Source organism: Haplochromis burtoni, unplaced genomic scaffold (genome assembly GCF_018398535.1).
Source record: "Haplochromis burtoni strain Fernald_Lab_line unplaced genomic scaffold, NCSU_Asbu1 Contig_438, whole genome shotgun sequence".
Taxonomy (NCBI): domain Eukaryota; kingdom Metazoa; phylum Chordata; class Actinopteri; order Cichliformes; family Cichlidae; genus Haplochromis; species Haplochromis burtoni.
Window position 1 is genome coordinate 78,786 of NW_024582799.1, and position 17,819 is coordinate 96,604.

Consider the following 17,819-nt stretch of genomic DNA (forward strand, 5'->3'; position numbering starts at 1 on the left):
GATTGAGAGAGTCTTCAGCAAACTGTGCATTTTCTCTTATTTGAGGACGGTTTCATACAGAGTTACAGTGATTTAGTCTTTGATGAGATTTCTGAAGTTTCACTGTGGAAAGTTGTTCACTGTGACCCATTTTTAAAGAACAAAAAGAGTCAACATCCTGTTTCTGTCAGTTAATGGCCTTTTCTATAGATTTTTTGGAGGGGGGGGGGGGCATCTCTCTTGATTGTGTTTTGTGTTAAACAACAGTGAAGTTTTACTAGGACATCAGCGCTAGTACTGAAACTCTGCTCTGTCATTGCTGTTTAGTCCTCTTTGTCCGGCTCATGCTTTCTGACCAAGCAGACCAGCTAGTTTGTGAAAGGTATTGCTGAAAGTTATTAAAACAATATATATAAATTATATAAAAACATTATTGGATACTATGTATCTAAAAATTTAAATCTAACCTAAAAACTGAGATGTTTCTTTGAAACGTTTTTGTTTCATACAGTTCACCCCAACATTGTCATAGAAGTAAAAGTTAATTATTGCTTATTTGGTTGCTGTGATCCTTAAAAGTTTAGCATAGAAGAACAAGAATGCTACATATGCAGTTTGACACACCCCTGCTATATTTAAGATAACCTGACTTAGAGCTGAGGGCGGATGCCTGGCAGTTTAAGACACACTTTAGTCTTTTATTCGTTGAACATTAGACTCACGGCCGCAAGCTGCTAAAATAAACGTGTTTGTTTTTCCATAAAGGCAACAGGGTTTCTGTCCGTGCTGTCAAATACAAACTGGATGCACAAGCCACCAGGGTGTGTTAACTGCACGGTTCCAGTCAGGGGTTAATATTTCGATTAGATGACACGGTTCACTTCAGAATCCTGCCACCTATGTGAAACGGCAGATATGACACTACGAGGAACGCATTTGTTGCACATCTGACAACATCAGCCTTTCTTACTCGCTTGTTTCGTCGATAATGTGTTGATTCTGCCACTTCTTCAGTGACAGCCGTGAAAACAGGAGATTTCTCCGGACACCTCCATGAAAACATTACGAACCTGTGGCCCCGCGCACGCAGCACGCTAGTACCGCAGCGCTCTGCAGGAAACCTGCACTACAGCTTTGTTGGAGGCGCACAGTCTGACACACTGATCATGTGTCAGTAAACAAAATGCAACTCGGACTTTTTCTGATTCTGTGCCTCGGTAGGGACTGCTGTGTCACATCAGGCTCTGTACTTGTCCAAAAAGACGAAGTTTCACCTTGATGACAGGAAGTGACATCCCCAGCGCCCTGATGGAGGCTTTCTCTCCGTCAGCGCGGTGCAAACACGGGGACAGGTTCTCACTCACCTTGAAAACATCTCCGTAGGTGCCGCACCCAATCCTGTGGATGAGCTCGTAGTCATCCAGCGGGTCCAGGAATGACACTCCTATCCGGTCCATGTCTGGAGACACCTCTTGCTGCTGCGGGGAGCCTGGCTGGCTTTTTACTCACACATAGCCGCTGCTGATATCGGCGGAGAGAACGGAAGCACGGGCAGGCGAACTCTGTGAAATGGCCCCGGGACGACTGATCGGAACCGGCTAATTATAGCGTTTAGGCAGGCAGAGGCAGCGCGGTGACACAGCCGAGAGCCGCTCGAGTCGGAGCACGCGTGAGCGAGCACGGTCCCCTCAGTAAGCCTCCCACCTCTGCGCGCTCCTGCGCCCTCAGATGAACATCCTTTTCAAACGTGGCAAAATCACGTCTGAAATAAACCCTTGGCACGAACACGCTTAAAGGCGTGATTTGCCAGCTCTACGAGAAAAGCCCGTCAGGCTTGTTTTAAAGTTTGATCTCAGTTAGTTTCCGCTTAGAGTTCTTCATACGTGTGACTTTCTCTCATCGCAATCTGGACCTGAAAATACTGACGACCTAACTGTTCAGATGGCAAGTTCAAAAGTCGCGCATGCTCACTGATGAGGTGAACATTTCTGTCAGTGTTTACTGTAACTGACTTCATGCATGTGTGGCTTTCTTACATGAACATCGTCCATCACATGCTGAAGCAGGAGGCTTTCAGCAGACTTTCAAACATGAAGAATATTTTTACTCCTTCTGAAGTATGAAAACACATAACTGTACATCATCACTTAACTCAGCATTTTACAAGGTCTGACTTTGGCCTTTTGCAGATATTAGCTTAGCATGTTATGAACTTTTTGAAAAATATTTAGTGACACTACTTTATAGTAGTGAGGCCATGCAGTCTGTGCCTTTTCTGTTTTGAGTGGATATGACGTGGAACTTTAGCGCACACTAGTCAGCTGACATCACTGCCTGATCTCCTTTTGCTCAAGCAGAGCTCGTGTCGTCTCTGGAAGATCATCGTGAGGAAGGCGAGCCACTAACGTCCTGCATGATGTACCAGAAGCATACTCACAGCATGTGAAGGCGCCTTCATATATATGTAATACACATGATTGGACCACATGTCGTTCCGTTTTCATCAGAGCTTTATTATTGCAGATAGAAAAACAAGAACACAAACCACAAGTCAATCAAATTTGATGGAGCAGTGCCATCTAATGTGGCTCTGTCTCAACAGTGCATGGTCTTACTGCTCTCTTCTCATTGTTAGAAATCCGTCTAACTCAGCTATTCTCAAAACTAAAGGCCACCTACTTTAAAAAAGAAGAAAGGCAAAGTAAGGCAACATAGAGCTGATAAGAAAGAAGCTGTCAGTAGAGCAGAGTGGACAATGTTACACAGTAACTATCCTAAATTTAAACACTTCTGAGGCTTCAGTCATGAACAGGTTAGTTCATGTTGGTATTTTACACGTCTGAAAATCCTGTTCTGGTCCTCATCACTTTGGCTTTAAACATCCAGACAGCATGTAACGGATACCTAACAGGCTGCCAATCAAAACGCAAACTGACGATCAAACCAGGCACGTCTCCAGAAACCATTTCTTAAATAAAAACTCAATTAAATGTTCCAACCTGATAAGTGACGCTTAACTCAAGATCATCTGTGCATGTCAGACATATTGCTCGAACTAGGATATTGACTGAGAGGGCCCTCTGGGTGAAAACACTGGTAAAAACGTTGACAAGCAGGATCGAGGTTAATCGGTGTCCCCGTCTCTGTTCACAGTATGTCCTACAGTCTCTTCCTGCAACAATCAGGATGTCTACAGTGACTTACGCTGGCGCTTCAGGAATGACATGGAGTAATCTCCCGCCGGAGTGCTCTTCTGCCTCTTCATCTGGACCTGTGACTGTGCGGTGAGCTGCAGCTTGATGGCGCTGGAGTTCACCTTGGCAGCGCACAGGAGCTCCTTCATCCCCTTCATCTTCTCACTCTGAAAGGCGATTACAGTGCCAGCTGGCGAGAGGGGGGCCTGCTCCGGGGAGAAAGGAGAAGATGCGGAGTCTGGGAGACTGGGGGACTTGGGTTTTCCTTCAATGTCTCCAGCACGTAGTCCCTGGGAGGAGCGCCGGCGGAGCCCTCCTTCTCCCACCTTCTTGGGCTGAGCTGCCACTGCAGCCGGCTGGCTGCACGGGGAGGTAGGAGCGGCAGAAGGAGGAGAGCTCTGGTCCTCCAGCTTGGACTCCCTCCTGGGGCCACGCCTGCGCCCTTCCCTGAAGTCCTCGCTCGACTGGTCGTCGTCGTCCTGGGGATCTGGCTCTTTGGTGATGATTGTTACTTTCTGACGCACCTTTGGAATCGGAGCACAAATGTGTGTTTAGCTAGAAAGCGCTAACACGTCTGTGGCTCTCCTGCAGTCACGGGCAACTCACCTGGGCATCAAAGCGACTCAGAGACTGGACAAGGTACGTGGCCCAGCCCACATGAAGGACCGGCGTGGGACTCCCCTCCTCCCACTTGCAGATGCCGTCATAAAAACGCAGCAGATGGGCAAAGCACTCGGGGTCCTGCAGTGCAGAGACAGCCGCTGCCTGCTTGGGCTGATCCTGCAAGAGAGCAGAGGTGCAAGACTGAGGCCACATCTGTCAGTGAGTAATATTCATGATGTGCATCTAACAAGATGATCTAAACTCAGGTGGAGGTGCGCTCTGTTGGTGTCTGTTAATGTTCACGAGTTTCTACATGTTCCACATGCTTTATCAGAGAGAAGCTGAATTTGGAAGTCATCTGATAAGGAGCAAGAGAAAGAACATGTTCTGTTGGGTTGAGGTGGTGGTGTGATTGTTACTGAAGAGAGAATTAGAGCTTTGCATTATTACAGAACAGCTGCTAGTGGAGCCCTTCTCCACCTACGGCCTGTCTGTGGGTGTATGTGCTCTGGAGAAACATTCACCTCGTCCCCTCCTTCTGTCTCCTCTCCTCCCTCCCCAGGACTCTCTGCTGCTGTCGCTGTTTCCTTCAGCAAGGTAGGGATGACATCATTTGCAATGTCAAAGAACTCCTTGTAGATCTCCTCATCCTCGCGGAAATAGTTATAGCTGCAGGAAGGTGGAGAAGGAGCTTTAATACATACATGCGCTTTTCTCCTGTCACAGCATGAAGTCCAAAAAATATATAAGAGTACAAACAGGATGCTGTGACATGTGGCAGACATGACAACAAGTGAGGAACAAGTGGACAGGTTCAAAAAACAAAACAAAGCACGGGCACATATTTCTCTGAGGCAGCAGAGCGTGGGCTGAACCTGAAGAACAATGGGGAGCAGGAAACGGAAGCTGATGGATGTGGAGAGAATGTGTGTGGTGGGTCAGAGCTGCTATTTATAACTGCAGATCATGAACAGTGTTTAGAGGGAGGAGAGCACATGAGGATGCAGAGCTGGATACTTCCTGGACTGAGCACCACACCTTTCCAGGCCAAGTGTGACTGAGCCCTTAGTGGTGGCTGGGTTCATAACGAAGCAACAAAGCACCCACAAAGAACCACAAGGGCAGGAAACACAGCTGCTGGTTTAGTGCCATCTTGTGTTCATCTGCTGAAATAGCATTCACGTACAAACGTCATCTGGGACCAGCTAAAAGAAGAAAAAGGTGTCTAGTGTCTGAATAACACTACTTAAAAGTGAGATCAATATAATTTTGTTTTCTTCTATTTGTCACTTTATCCAAACACTTCATTCAGAATCATCAGCACGCTGGGGGAGGAGCTGTGAGGATGCAGAGATACTGGACGCTTCCTGGATCAGGAGTCTCATTAGTGTGAACTTACTCCTGCATGACCTGGGCGGCCTCAGCCCAGGACCTCAGGGCCTCCCGCACACTCCTGTGCCTGTAGTGGAAGCCAGCCAGGTACATGTAGGGGTAGATGTGCTCGTTGTTATAGTGCTTCTGAGCAGAAGTGACGGCCTGAGAGACACAGACAGATCAAAGAAAGTTTCCAAAATGATGCTGAACTCAGAATTAAGAGGGTTCAGTATCAGCGTTCAGCAACAGGTCATGGTGGAGACGTTTATTCAGTTTGACAACGAGCAGCAAACCAGAAGTCCAGTGATCCCAACAAGCACCTGGACCTGAGCATCAAACAGGAAGAAGGGTGTTAACCAGAGAGATGCAGCAGGTGTGCAACTTCCTGCATGCTGTCACCACCAGTACCACCAGTACCATCACAGTACTGCTTTTCTGTGGAACCGGCTTCCAGTTTGGATTCGGGAGACTGACTCTAGGCTGTGGGGGATTCCCATGATGCCCTCAGTCACCTTTTTCACTCTCTTTGTGTTTATATCTTGGTCCTCTTGGCTCCAGCCGAGCCTCGGGCACATCGGTGTTATTTTGGATTCTGCCATGTCCCTAGAGCAACACTCTGGACAGTTAATTAGGAACAGCCTTCTTCAGCTAAGAAACATCTCCAAACTGAACCTTGTTGTCTAAATGTGAGTTAGAAATGCTTTTATTTCATCTCTCTTAGATTGTTGTTAAAGTCTTTTTCTTTGTTTGAGCAAAAAGAATCGTAACCGTCTCCAGTCGGTCCAGAAGGCTGCTGCGAGCCTCTTAACAAAGGCACAAAGACAGCACTGGTTTTACTCTCATTACACTGGCTCCCAGTACGTTTTAGAATTCATTTCAAATTCTTAGTACTGACTTTAAAGCTCTGAGTGGTGACGCTCCTGCCTACATCTCTGATCTTTTACAACCCCACGCTCCCTCTCACAGCCTGAGATCAGCCCCACCAACACGTTTTAAGACCAGAGGAGGTGGATCAGTTAGAGCGGAGGCCCCCAGGTTATGGGAAGCTTTACCTCAATCGTAATGTTGCCTTGATTGTATTTATGACTTATTTATTTAGACTGGCACAATTAGGGTTGTGCTGTATGATCCATTGTGTTGTTAATGTTATTGTGAAGGACTCTGTGGCTCTTATCCTGTGAAGAGTGCTATACAAGTAAAGTTATTGTGTGGATGCTTTAAGCATCCACACTGCATTTTCGCAGGAAATGCAAATTTTTCTAGTTATTATTGTTTTATACACCACTCTGCATTTAAATACTACAGTGCTCTGCACAGTCTGTCCACTAGAGGGTGCTGGAACATTACGGTATATTCTAACTACACATGACGTCATAAAAGGCCTCATAGCTTAGCCCCCCTGGGCCAGCAGAGCGCTCAGCATCTAAGTTTGACAGTCCTCTCACACAGCCAATGGCAGAGTGAGGCTGTTATTTATCTATGCAGCAGTCAGTTGGACACGTGTAAACAAACAGCCAGTCACTTTCAGTGTTGTTAGCACCCCCTCCTTGGTTTTGGACTCAACTGAGCAGTAATGCTTACTCCAGGTCTCTTTCCACACTATGTCTTGATAGAGACCAGCAGCTGATTTCCAGTAGCTTGTATTGTACAGACAAAGATGAAATACTGCTGTCTGATCTTCAGCCCCACTAATGCAGAAGATCTACACGAAAAGTTTGACATGTTCTGTAAATATGAAGCCTGTAAAAGTCTTCCCTGCTCGCCGCTATGTGACCTGGGAAACTGGTTGATGTCTTACCTTCAGGTGGATTTTCAGGGGGTTCTCTTTTCCTGGAATTGGTTCCTGGTCTTCAAGGTCTGCCAGAGTGCCCATGGCCATGGGATATCTGGTGCGTAAGCCGAGACAGAAGCACAATGTCAACTTCGAGGAGTTACGCAAGCATTTTTTTAAAATACAGCACATGTAACATTTCTGTTTTCTCCAATTATGGACGCCTTAATGACCCTGACCCTGCATAATATAGAACACCGTGACACCCATTATTCATCAAAGCTGGACCTTCTAAATGACAGCTCACAGCTATGTGATGAAATCTGACCTTCATCACAGTAACGAGTTCACTGTAAAAGCATATTTTATAAACTGTGTAATAAGATATGTAAATATTACAGCAAAGTGAATGAGGGAGCACTAGTGTTCACCTTAGCCAACTAAAACTACATAAACTGTCTTTTTAACTCTGTATTGTGAGTTTATGAAATATGTTCAGACTTCAACGCTTTGGTCTCTGCCCCCTCCGATTACTGTGGGTTCAGTCACTCTCTAAAAGCACTGGGTGGAAACCAAAGATGGCAGGAAGAGAAGCAACATGATGGCACACTGTCCTAATCTCGGGTCGGCCTGAGTTGTGTCGTGCTGACAGACGTACATCGATGTACCATTAAATGTTACGGTAAAGTGAGCACGCTTGCTGCTCAGCTGGTGTCAGGGCAAATCTGAAAGAGTCTTTAATGAATCCTCAGCAGTGCACTGGTACACACTCACCTGTCCAGGTCGCCTCGTTCATACAATAGCCAGAGGAGTTTCTGGTAAAGCAACGGGAAAAAGAAAGGTGAGGAAACCAAGTGCAAGACTGTAGCGTATTTCCTTCATGTGTGCCTGGATGGACTTTCACAGGCAGTACAATGTTTCCAGTTGTTCCAGGTGTAGATTATAAAATTACAATGTAATCACAAACTGTACGACTGAAGGTTTCTGTGCTGCTGAAAACGAGAGCTGATGATGGTGTGGACGTTAATCAACATCAACATTAATTCACTGCCCAACCTAAAATCCCTCAGGTCAGAGTTTTACTGTCCATGTCCAGAAAAGCTTTTACTTCTATATTTTTAAATATTAACACAAATTAATTGAGCCAGTATTTTCTATTATTTCACTTTTAATCAGAAAAATGTTATGAAAACCTTTAAATGAAGATCGTCTAGTACACACCGCGCCCCCTTTAGACTCACCCTGTTTGCTTCCGTGTGAAATAGGACGGCTGCCGTCAGCCTTCAGTGAGCTGTATATATTAAGCGTGGCAGCGGACTAAGTCAACAGTTCATCTGCATATTTTAAAACAACCTCTGGAGACTTGATGCAGATTTTTTGCTGTGTAAAACAAACATTCATCGTTACCCTGTAGGTGCAGGCCTCACCTGTTGCAGCAGCAGAAGCTCGGAGCTGTCTGTGTGCAGGTCCAGTGATGGGTTGATGGCACAAACCATGAAGGCCACCTCCATGTTTCTGTCACACTTCATGTAGGAACCCTTCAGATACAGCCAGCTCTGAGGGACAGACGAAGGATCACAGCTACACTTTGTGAATAAATGGTAAATGGACTTGCTCTTATATAGTGCTTTTCTATACAACATGCCTAATTCACCCATTCATACAAGCACTTATTTATGCCTGAGTGCTTTCTATCCAACATTCACACTGCGATGGACGCATCAGAGAGAAACTTGGAGTCGATATCTTGCCCAAAGATCTCTTGATGCATGCTCACTCATCCAGGTAAGGAAATCCCAAAGAGTGGATTCTGTTCATCTGGATGTTTTCAGTGGGAGAAACGTTTCGTCATCATCTTCAGTCTCAGCTCACTGCAGGTTTCCCAATTTATAACAGTACATTTGCATAATGACTGAAACCAACCCACTGAAGGAACAATGGGCTGGGAGGTCAGTTCCTTGATCATTAATATACAATTCTCATGATACTGATCAATGGCCATGAGTACCATTCACAGAGAGTTGGGGAATGGCTGCAATCACAGCATTGTAAGATGGTGACAGATGTACCCTTAGGCCCCTCCTCGATTCAGAGATGGTCTTTCCCTTTTCACGTAAATGGCCTCCTTGACTCCGCCCTCAAACCAGCGTTCCTCCCTGTCCAGGATGTTACATCCTCATCATTGAAAGAGTGTCCACTGGCCTGTAGGTGTGAATAGACTGCAGAGTCCTGGCCTGACGAGGTGGCTCTTCTGTGTTGTAGCCAGAGGTTGTTTGGTTTCCCCGATGTATAAATCCTGACAATCCTCCTGCACTTAACAGCGTACACTATGTTACTCTGTTTGTGCCGGGGGACCCGATTCAAAGCTGCCTACCAACGGGTTGAGGATTGAAGCCAAAAACGTTGAAATGTAAAGGTGACCGAGTCGCTCATAAGGACAGTTGGTCGTAAAGGTGCATCCTGTTTATGTCTTCAGTAAACTATACAGACTTGGTGTAAATTCCCCTCCGTAATGCCTGTGGTATGACGTCCGGCCAATAGCACCTTCTCATTCTAATTGCTTCAGAGAATCTATCACCCTACAGTAACCACTTCCTGGGTCTCATTTCATGATAGCCTTTCTGGTTTAGCAAAACCATCCACCTACCATTGTCTGCTGCAAGGATGATAATGTTGGTGTCATTACTAAGTGATGTGAGTGCCCTCCTCTCCTCCATGCTGATTTTGGATGCTGGGGCTTTGCATTGCTGAGACAGGCTGAAACCAGTTGCTCTGCTTCCACAGCTGCAATGTTGTTGTTTGGAATTGCTGTTTCTGTGGCTGTGATCAGCTCCACTAGCAGGATTAGTCTCAGCGTCACAGCCCATTGTTCACTCAGTGGGCTAGTTTCAGTCATTGTGCAAAGATAATGTTTATAAGGCTGCGGGAACCTGCAGTCAGCTGAGTGGTGACAGAATCAACTTCATGGGATTGCCCATGGATACTTTGATTTGACTGGACCAGCCAGCCAGGGACCAATCTGCTCGAGCTCCTGGGCTACAGCCACCCCGAGTCCCAAGATTTGCCTAAAGCTGTGTACACACTGGAAGCACTTCACAGCAACATGGTGATCAGGGATTATAGAAAGTAAATGCTTTTTGGATATTTCAAGTGATTATGAGTCAAATAACAGCTGGTGATGCAATAAATCTGAAGTACAGAAAGTAACTTTTGAGGTTTAATAGAAAAAAACCTCATAAATATACACTGATTAGTGTGTAAGTGCATTTTCAGAAAGCTAATACTATAGCAGCTAATGTTGGTCTGCCCTAAAAATCACACTTTCCTTCTGATAAACAGTTTGATTACATTCTCAAATCTTACGAGACTTTATTATCGTCAATGTTAGGATCCGCTTCACTAACGCTGGCTACCGGCTGCTAACAGCGACGACACCAGCAGTGCTTACCAACAGGAAAGGTTGGAATATCCACAACAACTCGCCTCAGCATCGCTCTCATCACACAGAATGAGCTTTGCTGACCTGTAAACTCTTATTTGACTCCTTACATTAAGTTTTACAGCCTCCTCGATGCCTCGCTGCAGATGAAGAGTGGCGCTTTTTGTCCTACAGCGGATCGGATTGCACACTTGGATTGTGAGAAGTAAGAAAACAGAATTCATTTAACTGCAGTTGAATGAACAGATGACGTGACTGACTTCCTCAAGAGCTTTGATGTGTGTCAGATATATTTGAGTCCTGAAATGTGCAAAAGTAACCAGCTGGCAGCCTCAGAGCGACGTGTGACCACCAAATCACTCCCAGTGTGTACACAGCTTAAGATTATTTTTTAAGCACTACATACAGCATGACTTCATCTTCTAAATCCCTGCAAATGTAACCAATCCAACATTTATCGATCATTTTCTGAGCAAAAATATCGTACATTCGTATCCTCTTTGTACAAAACTCCTTTACATCGGGGTCATGATCTTGTCCTTGATGGAAATATGTAAAAAGTGTGTATGTTTCTGTTCTGTGTCTTGTGTACCGTTTGTTTGTATATGTGTCTTCCTTGCTGCTGTTACACCCAAATTTCCCCTTGTGGTACAATTAAAGGATTATTCTATTCATGTGTGCATAGAAATTTCTTTCTGTCTGCATGAACAGCAGACATGGAGTAGGCCTCTTTGGTGCTAACATATGACCCATGCAGTCTCACTCCTACTAGAGCACGCTGCTGCTGTCGCTGGTGGAAAATGTTCTTCTTTTACTTACACTGCTCACTATAGTGTCAGAATATCAACCCAGCGTGATGTCGCTCTAACTCTAATTCCAACCACATGAGTGGTTTAGCACCACACTCTTCTCGTGGAATTAGTATCAACGACTGTACATTGACCATCTCTCACATTTCTATGCAGGGAAGACTTTTCATGATGTTTTTCTTTTTTTAATCGCGACATTTTAAAGAGCTTAATGATCTGTAGAAGTTAAAATACATGAAAGAAATAGGCTTGACTGCGGTGTCTAAAACGTGTCACATTCACTGGCTACACTGAGCATACTGATAGAGCTAGAGGCAGCTGGTTCATTCTGCTGACAGACGGGCCTCACCTTCTCATTGACTCCTGCTGTGACGGTTTGTCCTCGCCGGTCCTCGTTACCCTTCCCGTGCCAGGTGACTTCTGCTGTCTCCTCACCATTTTTACCAAATATCACCCAGGCGTGGTCCTCAGATAGTGCCAGGTGTACATCATTTAGACCCAAGACCTGACAGGCAGCCACTACTGCAAAGGCCACTCCAGAACTATCCAGTTTGGTACCTGGTTCAAATTCAACAATTAATCAATAAATGTTGGACTCACCTAACAAGCATCATGAGAAAAACCATGTTACCTGTGATGAGGCTGAATAGGGACTGGATGTGGGCTCGATCCTTGAAGTAAGAACGACTGAGACTGTTCCAGATCACATCCGATACCTTCTTCACCAGCTCTCTGCTGGATCCCGCAGCAGTTCTCCGATATTGGGACAGATCCACAGCCCCACGGATCTGTGCTGTGAACCGCTCATACAGAGCAGAAATCATGCCCAGCTCCACTGTGGGGAAGCAAGACATGGGACAATCCGGCTCCAGCGGTTCAAAACGGACCCCTGGAACATTTATGGGGATGACTCGGTTCACAGCCAGGAAGTGCTCAACAAAACCCAAGACCAGTGAAAGAAGAGCCAAGTCCGGCTCTGGTTTCCGGAGCTCTGCATCAAACAACTGAACGACTCCGTCGATTCCCCGCAGAGGAAAGTGCTTCTTCTGGGCCGAGTGCAAACCCATGATGCCTGCTGTCAGTCACAACTTTGATGTATGTGTGCTTCCTCACCTGCAGTACTGAACGGGGAGAGCAGTCAGTTCATCTGTAACTGCAAATCACACACTAAACTGTGGGAAACAGGCAAATTCCAAAGCTGACCCATTAAAAATAATTCCTTATAGAAAACCACGTGTTTCCTACGTACTGGCTCATCGCCAAGAACTCTGGTTTCTCAATGAAGATGAAAACATTAAAAACAAAACAGTTCACTACTATAAAAGCAGACTTATTTCATTAATCTTTGAATAAAAGTCAGTAAGTTCATACATTATAGTTACTGTAAGTTTTAAATTACTTAATTCATTCACTCGCCTCTGTCAGTGCGCTCCAGGGCGGCTGTGGCTACACTGTAGCTTGCTATCACCAGTGTGTGAATGGGTGGATGATTGTGTATAGTGTAAAGCGCTTTGGGGTACTTAGGACCAAGTAAAGCGCTATACAAATACAGACCATTTACCATTCACAAGGAAACATTTGCTGTGGCCGCTGTTCTCTGGTCTGGTGAATGCGTGTGACAAACCACGTCAGCACAGACGAATACGACACTCATTAAAACGGGTTTATTTTAAATATTTCATATACGAACGTAAGATAGCGATACTGTAACACTGATTTCTACACAGAAAGCTAACAGAAGTTACACCGCACACAACGCAGCATAACATGTGTCACGTTAGGTTTACAGTCTCGGGTATGAAGGGGTATACGAAACATTTATTGGTTATTAATGAAGGTTAATAATGCCAGCAGTAACTGTTAAGTGCTGAACAGACTAAGACATAAACACTGACATAACACTGGACCGGGGCTGAGTGGCTGGACTTGTTGCGTAATGCCGGTTACATATATGCCGCTAACGCCGGTTATATGGCGCTTCGGTGGGCGGGGCAGATTCACTGCTACCTGCGTACATTCAATGCAGAGCTGCAAACAGCCGCTCTTTTAGAGTTTCATGACAACGATCACTGTGCCGAAACGCATCCGGAACACCACTGGGGCGAACACTCTGTCATCCTAATACGAAATACTCCGTTAGGTCCATTTATATGGTAGAATAATGTGTGACGTAAGCTAACTAGCTAACTTTACTAAATTAAGTTAGCTACTCATTTCGCCTTTCAAGCCGCGCTAATTTGCTGAATTAGTCCTGCTTTGTTTCAATAAGTCGGACGACATGCAGACACAAACCAAACCCGAAAATGAGTCACACGCTGAGGGGAATGCGTTATCTGCCTGAATGAGCAGCTATTAAGCTAACAAGCTAACGAGCGGCTATCAGCTAAAGTCACCACTATTGGAGCTTTTGGAAAATATATCGCACCAGCTATACAACAACACCAACTCACCCTCAGCTCTACATCAGCCAACAATCTGACCAATGTTTAAGTGATCGCATACCCGTTTTCTCACAGCTCGCGCCACATGTTTTTGTTTGTGTCCCCTTTCTTTTGCCGCGCAGCTCAATCTGCCCGAAAGTCAGTTGGCATATGTCGACGTTTGCGTCTCGAAGCAGATCTCACAGTAACAAGCACGCTTTTCTCGAGCGCAAATGTGCGCCTTTAGGCCCATCCCTATGCTTCGAGATCGTAAGTCCTGCGCAGTGGGGTTTTCCTCGTGTATGCTGGGAAATGCAGTTCATTTTAGGGTATTCCCCTACACCCCCAGTAGAGGTCACCACGACGCCTTTAAGAGATACGTGCTTTAAAATGGAACAACAGTAAATGTTACATAACGGAAAACGGGGCACGTATGGAGCATGAAACATTTAGGATAACATAAGAATGTACCGCAGAGTTGAACTCACGGCATATTTATCTTTAATTAAAACAGTATGTCGTTGGCTATGACACAAGCTCAGACATATGTGTGTCTACAGAATAGAACAGAATAACCTGTTATTGTCATTGTACACGTTGATCGAAATCGTGGATTTGCACTCATGATCTAATATTTCGATTAAACGTATTTCAAATTCAGTCTCCCAGTAAATTAATAGCTAATTTCCGAAGTACACAAGGTATTGTCCGTGGTGTCCTGTGCTAAGGAGTCGTTGTTGTGATGCTGTGGTCTGTTTTTTATGTGCTGCTCGGGAATTCAGTGACACTGCACTGTTGTAGTTGATATAATTTTTTTAAATAGTAGAAGCGAGACGGACAGATCAGCCAATGGTGATAAATGATAAAGGCTTTTTTTGCTGGTGTTGTTGAACGCTGACACGTCCTACTGGAAGCGTAAGCCTTGAACGTCTCACACGCAGACATTTTTTTGCCCCTCCTCCACATTCTGCCTCGTTTCCCTCCGTCTCCGCTCCGCTCCCAGTGCTCGGACATAGGCTGAAGGTGCAGAGCCGAGTCCCGCTTTTGAGGGAAATTCGAGGAAAGTCAGACGTCACAGACACCCTGATAGACCATTACAAGAGAAACCCATCCGAGACGACAGACGTTTGGCCGCTTCTGTGCAGTTGTAACTTATAAAAAATGGATCCAGTGACTCAGTCCGCCCAGATATCGTCGTCGCAAGGCTTTGCCGATGGACAAAATTCTGCTACCAAAGAATCAAAGCTGTCTGGTAAGAAGTAACCAAAGGATACGGTAGCTAGCTAAATGTAGAGCTTGATGCGTGTTTTATTCGTACCTTACGTTAAGCTGTATGTGTTGGGCTTTTATTTACACGCATGAATATCGGTTAACGTCCAGTTTATAACGCAGTAACGTAATGACTACAGCCATTGTAATGCTGAACGCCCTCACTGTGTCTCCCGTTGCCTGGATGAGGAGCTGATTTCAGCTGTGATGGGAGACACCTGTGGTCGTGGATATTTCCTGACACACGGCTGCCAGTCACGCTCCGTGCAGCTGTGGCCTGCCTGCTGTCTGGGCTCGTTTTAGGCGAAACAACAAGCTAACGCGGTGTTTGACTCCCTCTTTTTATTTGGCCTTACTGACAAACAGGAGCACAGCAAGTAGGCGGCCCTGCAGAATCGGGGATCATATATTTGACAGACGGTAACCAGCCTGCTACTGAACGGCGTAATACTGTTGAAAAGGCCTCGTTTAAAACAAAGGGAACGCATCTGATTAAAGTACGTGTGCGTGGGACGTTTGATGTCAGCTAGATTTAAATGTAAATCCTGCTGTCCGATTAGAGCTACATTCTTATTCATAAGTGCAGAAACATTACATGACGGGTTTTTCTGCTGAACGTTGTCGAAATGTTGCGTTTGCCTGCAGTGCAGAGGCGTTGTCACTGTGCAGTTACCACAGAGAGGCACCTCTTAAAGGCACATCGGCCTTTTGCTGGCACTGCCTGGATTATGGGAGCCAGATGAACATCAGCATACCCGACGAGCTGCGGCACGCTCATTTACTACTTAGTTTATAGCTGTCGTCAGCTCCACTTCCACATGGAGCCCGTTCTCAAACAAAAACTCACAACCTGGATCTACAGTTTCACCATCACGCCCTCCCTATATCCGCGTATGAGGCTGACATGATTTAAACTCCATGGTTGCGCCACCTGAATCCTACAAAGCTGAAGCCGTGAATCATAAGATTGTAGACTTTCAAGAAATGCAGCAGGTGTGGTGATGCCAGCAGCTGGATCCTACAGGGCGTGGCACATTCTTCCTGCTGAAGTAGATAACTGTGGTTTGGCAAGTTTGCCGAAATTTCCATGTAATGCGTAACATGATAAATAATTAAGGACAATATATTTAACAATAAATGTTAAAATTCAGTATTCGTATAATCGGATTATTCAACAGTTACAGATGGTGCAAGTAAGTTGAGTTGTCTGTGCTTGTATGAATCCTGGAAAAACATTGTCAAGTTAGTGTGAGGTGTAACTGGTTTGTTTTTTATGAATGAAGCACTGAACTAACTCGCCTGGTGTTTAGACTCTGATCAGCAGCCTGTCTGCAGAGATGCTCCTCTACAAGGAAATAACTTTGTCATCCTTTACAACTTTTTTCAAATGCATGTTGTTAGTGTGTAATATGTGTTTAGGGTTATCACAGTACTATAACTTCTTAATTGATATTCATGTCAATAAGTTTGCAACAGTATCAACACTAGCAGAATAAAAAAAGCACTAGTACCTACTCGGCCTGACTCGACTCAGTTTTTATGGTTTTCCATTAGCTGGCAGTCCCTTTCCTTTTAGTACCTACTCGGGTTCCAACCAAGCAGAGTCGAGCCAAAAATGTGACAGACTTCTTGCCACTGATTGGCCAGGAAATGACTTCACTAGATGAGTCATTAGAGTGACTCCTGCACAAGAATTTAACCCGACAGCGAGGTTTAACTCTCTTGTTTGAGTCTATGGAGAGAAAACAAGACGGAGCAGCAGGTATACCATCAGCTCAACACTTTGTGTTTGTGTCAGGGATAAGCCACCCACACTGAGCTGGTACTCTAATGGAAGACGACCGAAACTGAGTAGACTCGAGTTGAGCCGAGTAGGTGTTATTGAAAATATAAAGGTTTTAATCTGTTAGTTTAAACATATTTGACTGCTCCTTGTGTCTTATCTAATTAAACTACGTGTGTCGTTTGTCATCACTAACGGATTAATTTCTGGGCACTATCCCACGAATCCTGCAGAATCTTTTTTTTTAAATATATTTTTATTGCATGTCCAATATGCAAGGTGGTAAGAAGAGGTTAAATTTGTGTGCACAGAACTTAAGACCTTTACCAATACTGGCCTCATTTCCACATTAGTAAATGAGGCCAGTATTTTTAGGCTGTCAGAGGCTGTGCTGTGCTTTTGCTGTCAAATAGAGCTGGTGAGGAAGGCTGCCACTGTATGTCTAGTTGCTCGTAGACGTTTCTTAGCTTTAATCTCGAAACCTAACAATAACATAATTGTGTGTTTGTCTTAAATTAACACCACGTTGACATTACAGGCAGGCAGAACTGATGTTTGCTGCCTAGTTCCTACATTAATGTTATTTTTTTATTATTGACCTTAGCCACTACCTTAGTGTTAACTAGGGATGGGAATCCCAGTAGTCCAATTCTTTCGATCGATCCCGCTTAGCTATACTTGCACTCCCGCTACAATCAGCTGATTTCAGGTCGTGTGTCGGAGGAGAATAATAGTGGGGCAGTCTACAGCATGGACATTACTTTTATTTTTATTGCACAAAAGGATGAGAGCGCGGCGGTAAAGTGAAGACTGCAAACAACTGCAGTATACTTGTTAACACAACGTTGGCGCTTTGCAAGCACCTGAACTTCAACAGGTAACAAACCGACGAGCCCACATTCTGCCTCGTTTCCCTCCGTCTCCGCTCCGCTCCCAGTGCTCGGACATAGGCTGAAGGTGCAGAGCCGAGTCCCGCTTTTGAGGGAAATTCGAGGAAAGTCAGACGTCACAGACACCCTGATAGACCATTACAAGAGAAACCCATCCGAGACGACAGACGTTTGGCCGCTTCTGTGCAGTTGTGTTGTAACTTATAAAAAATGGATCCAGTGACTCAGTCCGCCCAGATATCGTCGTCGCAAGGCTTTGCCGATGGACAAAATTCTGCTACCAAAGAA

The 17,819-nt window shown here is 45.1% G+C and overlaps 3 protein-coding genes across 6 annotated transcripts in view; 1 reads left to right on the plus strand and 2 right to left on the minus strand.

Moving 5' to 3' along the window:
• Positions 1–1,342: 1,342 nt before the first annotated feature.
• Positions 1,343–1,438, minus strand: LOC106633753 (mitogen-activated protein kinase kinase kinase kinase 5-like; the record flags this gene model as incomplete). The annotated part of the gene is given in 1 exon segment (XM_042213382.1): positions 1,343–1,438. A coding segment is annotated over 1 exon segment (94 nt), but the record flags the coding sequence as incomplete, so codon positions are not given.
• Positions 1,439–2,466: 1,028 nt separating this feature from the next.
• men1 (multiple endocrine neoplasia I) lies at positions 2,467–13,952 on the minus strand. Of its 2 annotated transcripts, none has more exons than XM_042213381.1 (10): positions 13,672–13,952; positions 11,801–12,290; positions 11,519–11,727; positions 8,349–8,477; positions 7,696–7,736; positions 6,949–7,036; positions 5,176–5,312; positions 4,301–4,445; positions 3,780–3,953; positions 2,467–3,697 (listed from the first exon to the last, which is right to left on the minus strand). In XM_042213381.1, the coding sequence occupies exons 2-10, from the start codon at positions 12,234–12,236 to the stop codon at positions 3,170–3,172; spliced, it is 1,887 nt and encodes a 628-aa protein (XP_042069315.1). In that variant the 5' UTR covers positions 12,237–12,290; positions 13,672–13,952; the 3' UTR covers positions 2,467–3,169. The 2 variants fall into 2 exon arrangements, with proteins under 2 accessions (XP_042069315.1, XP_042069313.1); XM_042213379.1 differs by having other exon boundaries at positions 13,620–13,949.
• Positions 13,953–14,520: 568 nt separating this feature from the next.
• rtn3 (reticulon 3) overlaps positions 14,521–17,819 on the plus strand; it is a 26,524-nt gene continuing 23,225 nt past the window's right edge. The window contains exon 1 of one of the 3 annotated variants that reach the window (XM_005945422.3): positions 14,521–14,841. In XM_005945422.3, coding sequence (XP_005945484.1) covers positions 14,751–14,841 — 91 coding nt within the window. In that variant the 5' untranslated portion in view covers positions 14,521–14,750. The remainder of the gene's footprint in view (positions 14,842–17,819) is intronic. The other 2 variants (XM_014341086.1, XM_014341087.2) reach the window with 2 other exon arrangements.

Bases quoted from the DNA above. Each gene is read 5' to 3' on its own strand.
- men1 (XM_042213381.1), bottom strand. From the start codon at position 12,236: ATGGGTTTGCACTCGGCCCAGAAGAAGCACTTTCCTCTGCGGGGAATC. The intron at 8,478-11,518 runs GTGAGGCCCGTC...TCTGTCCCTCAG, and splicing joins CAGCAGGAGTCAATGAGAAG to AGCTGGCTGTATCTGAAGGG. The intron at 3,698-3,779 runs GTGAGTTGCCCG...CCGATTCCAAAG, and splicing joins TGAGTCGCTTTGATGCCCAG to GTGCGTCAGAAAGTAACAAT.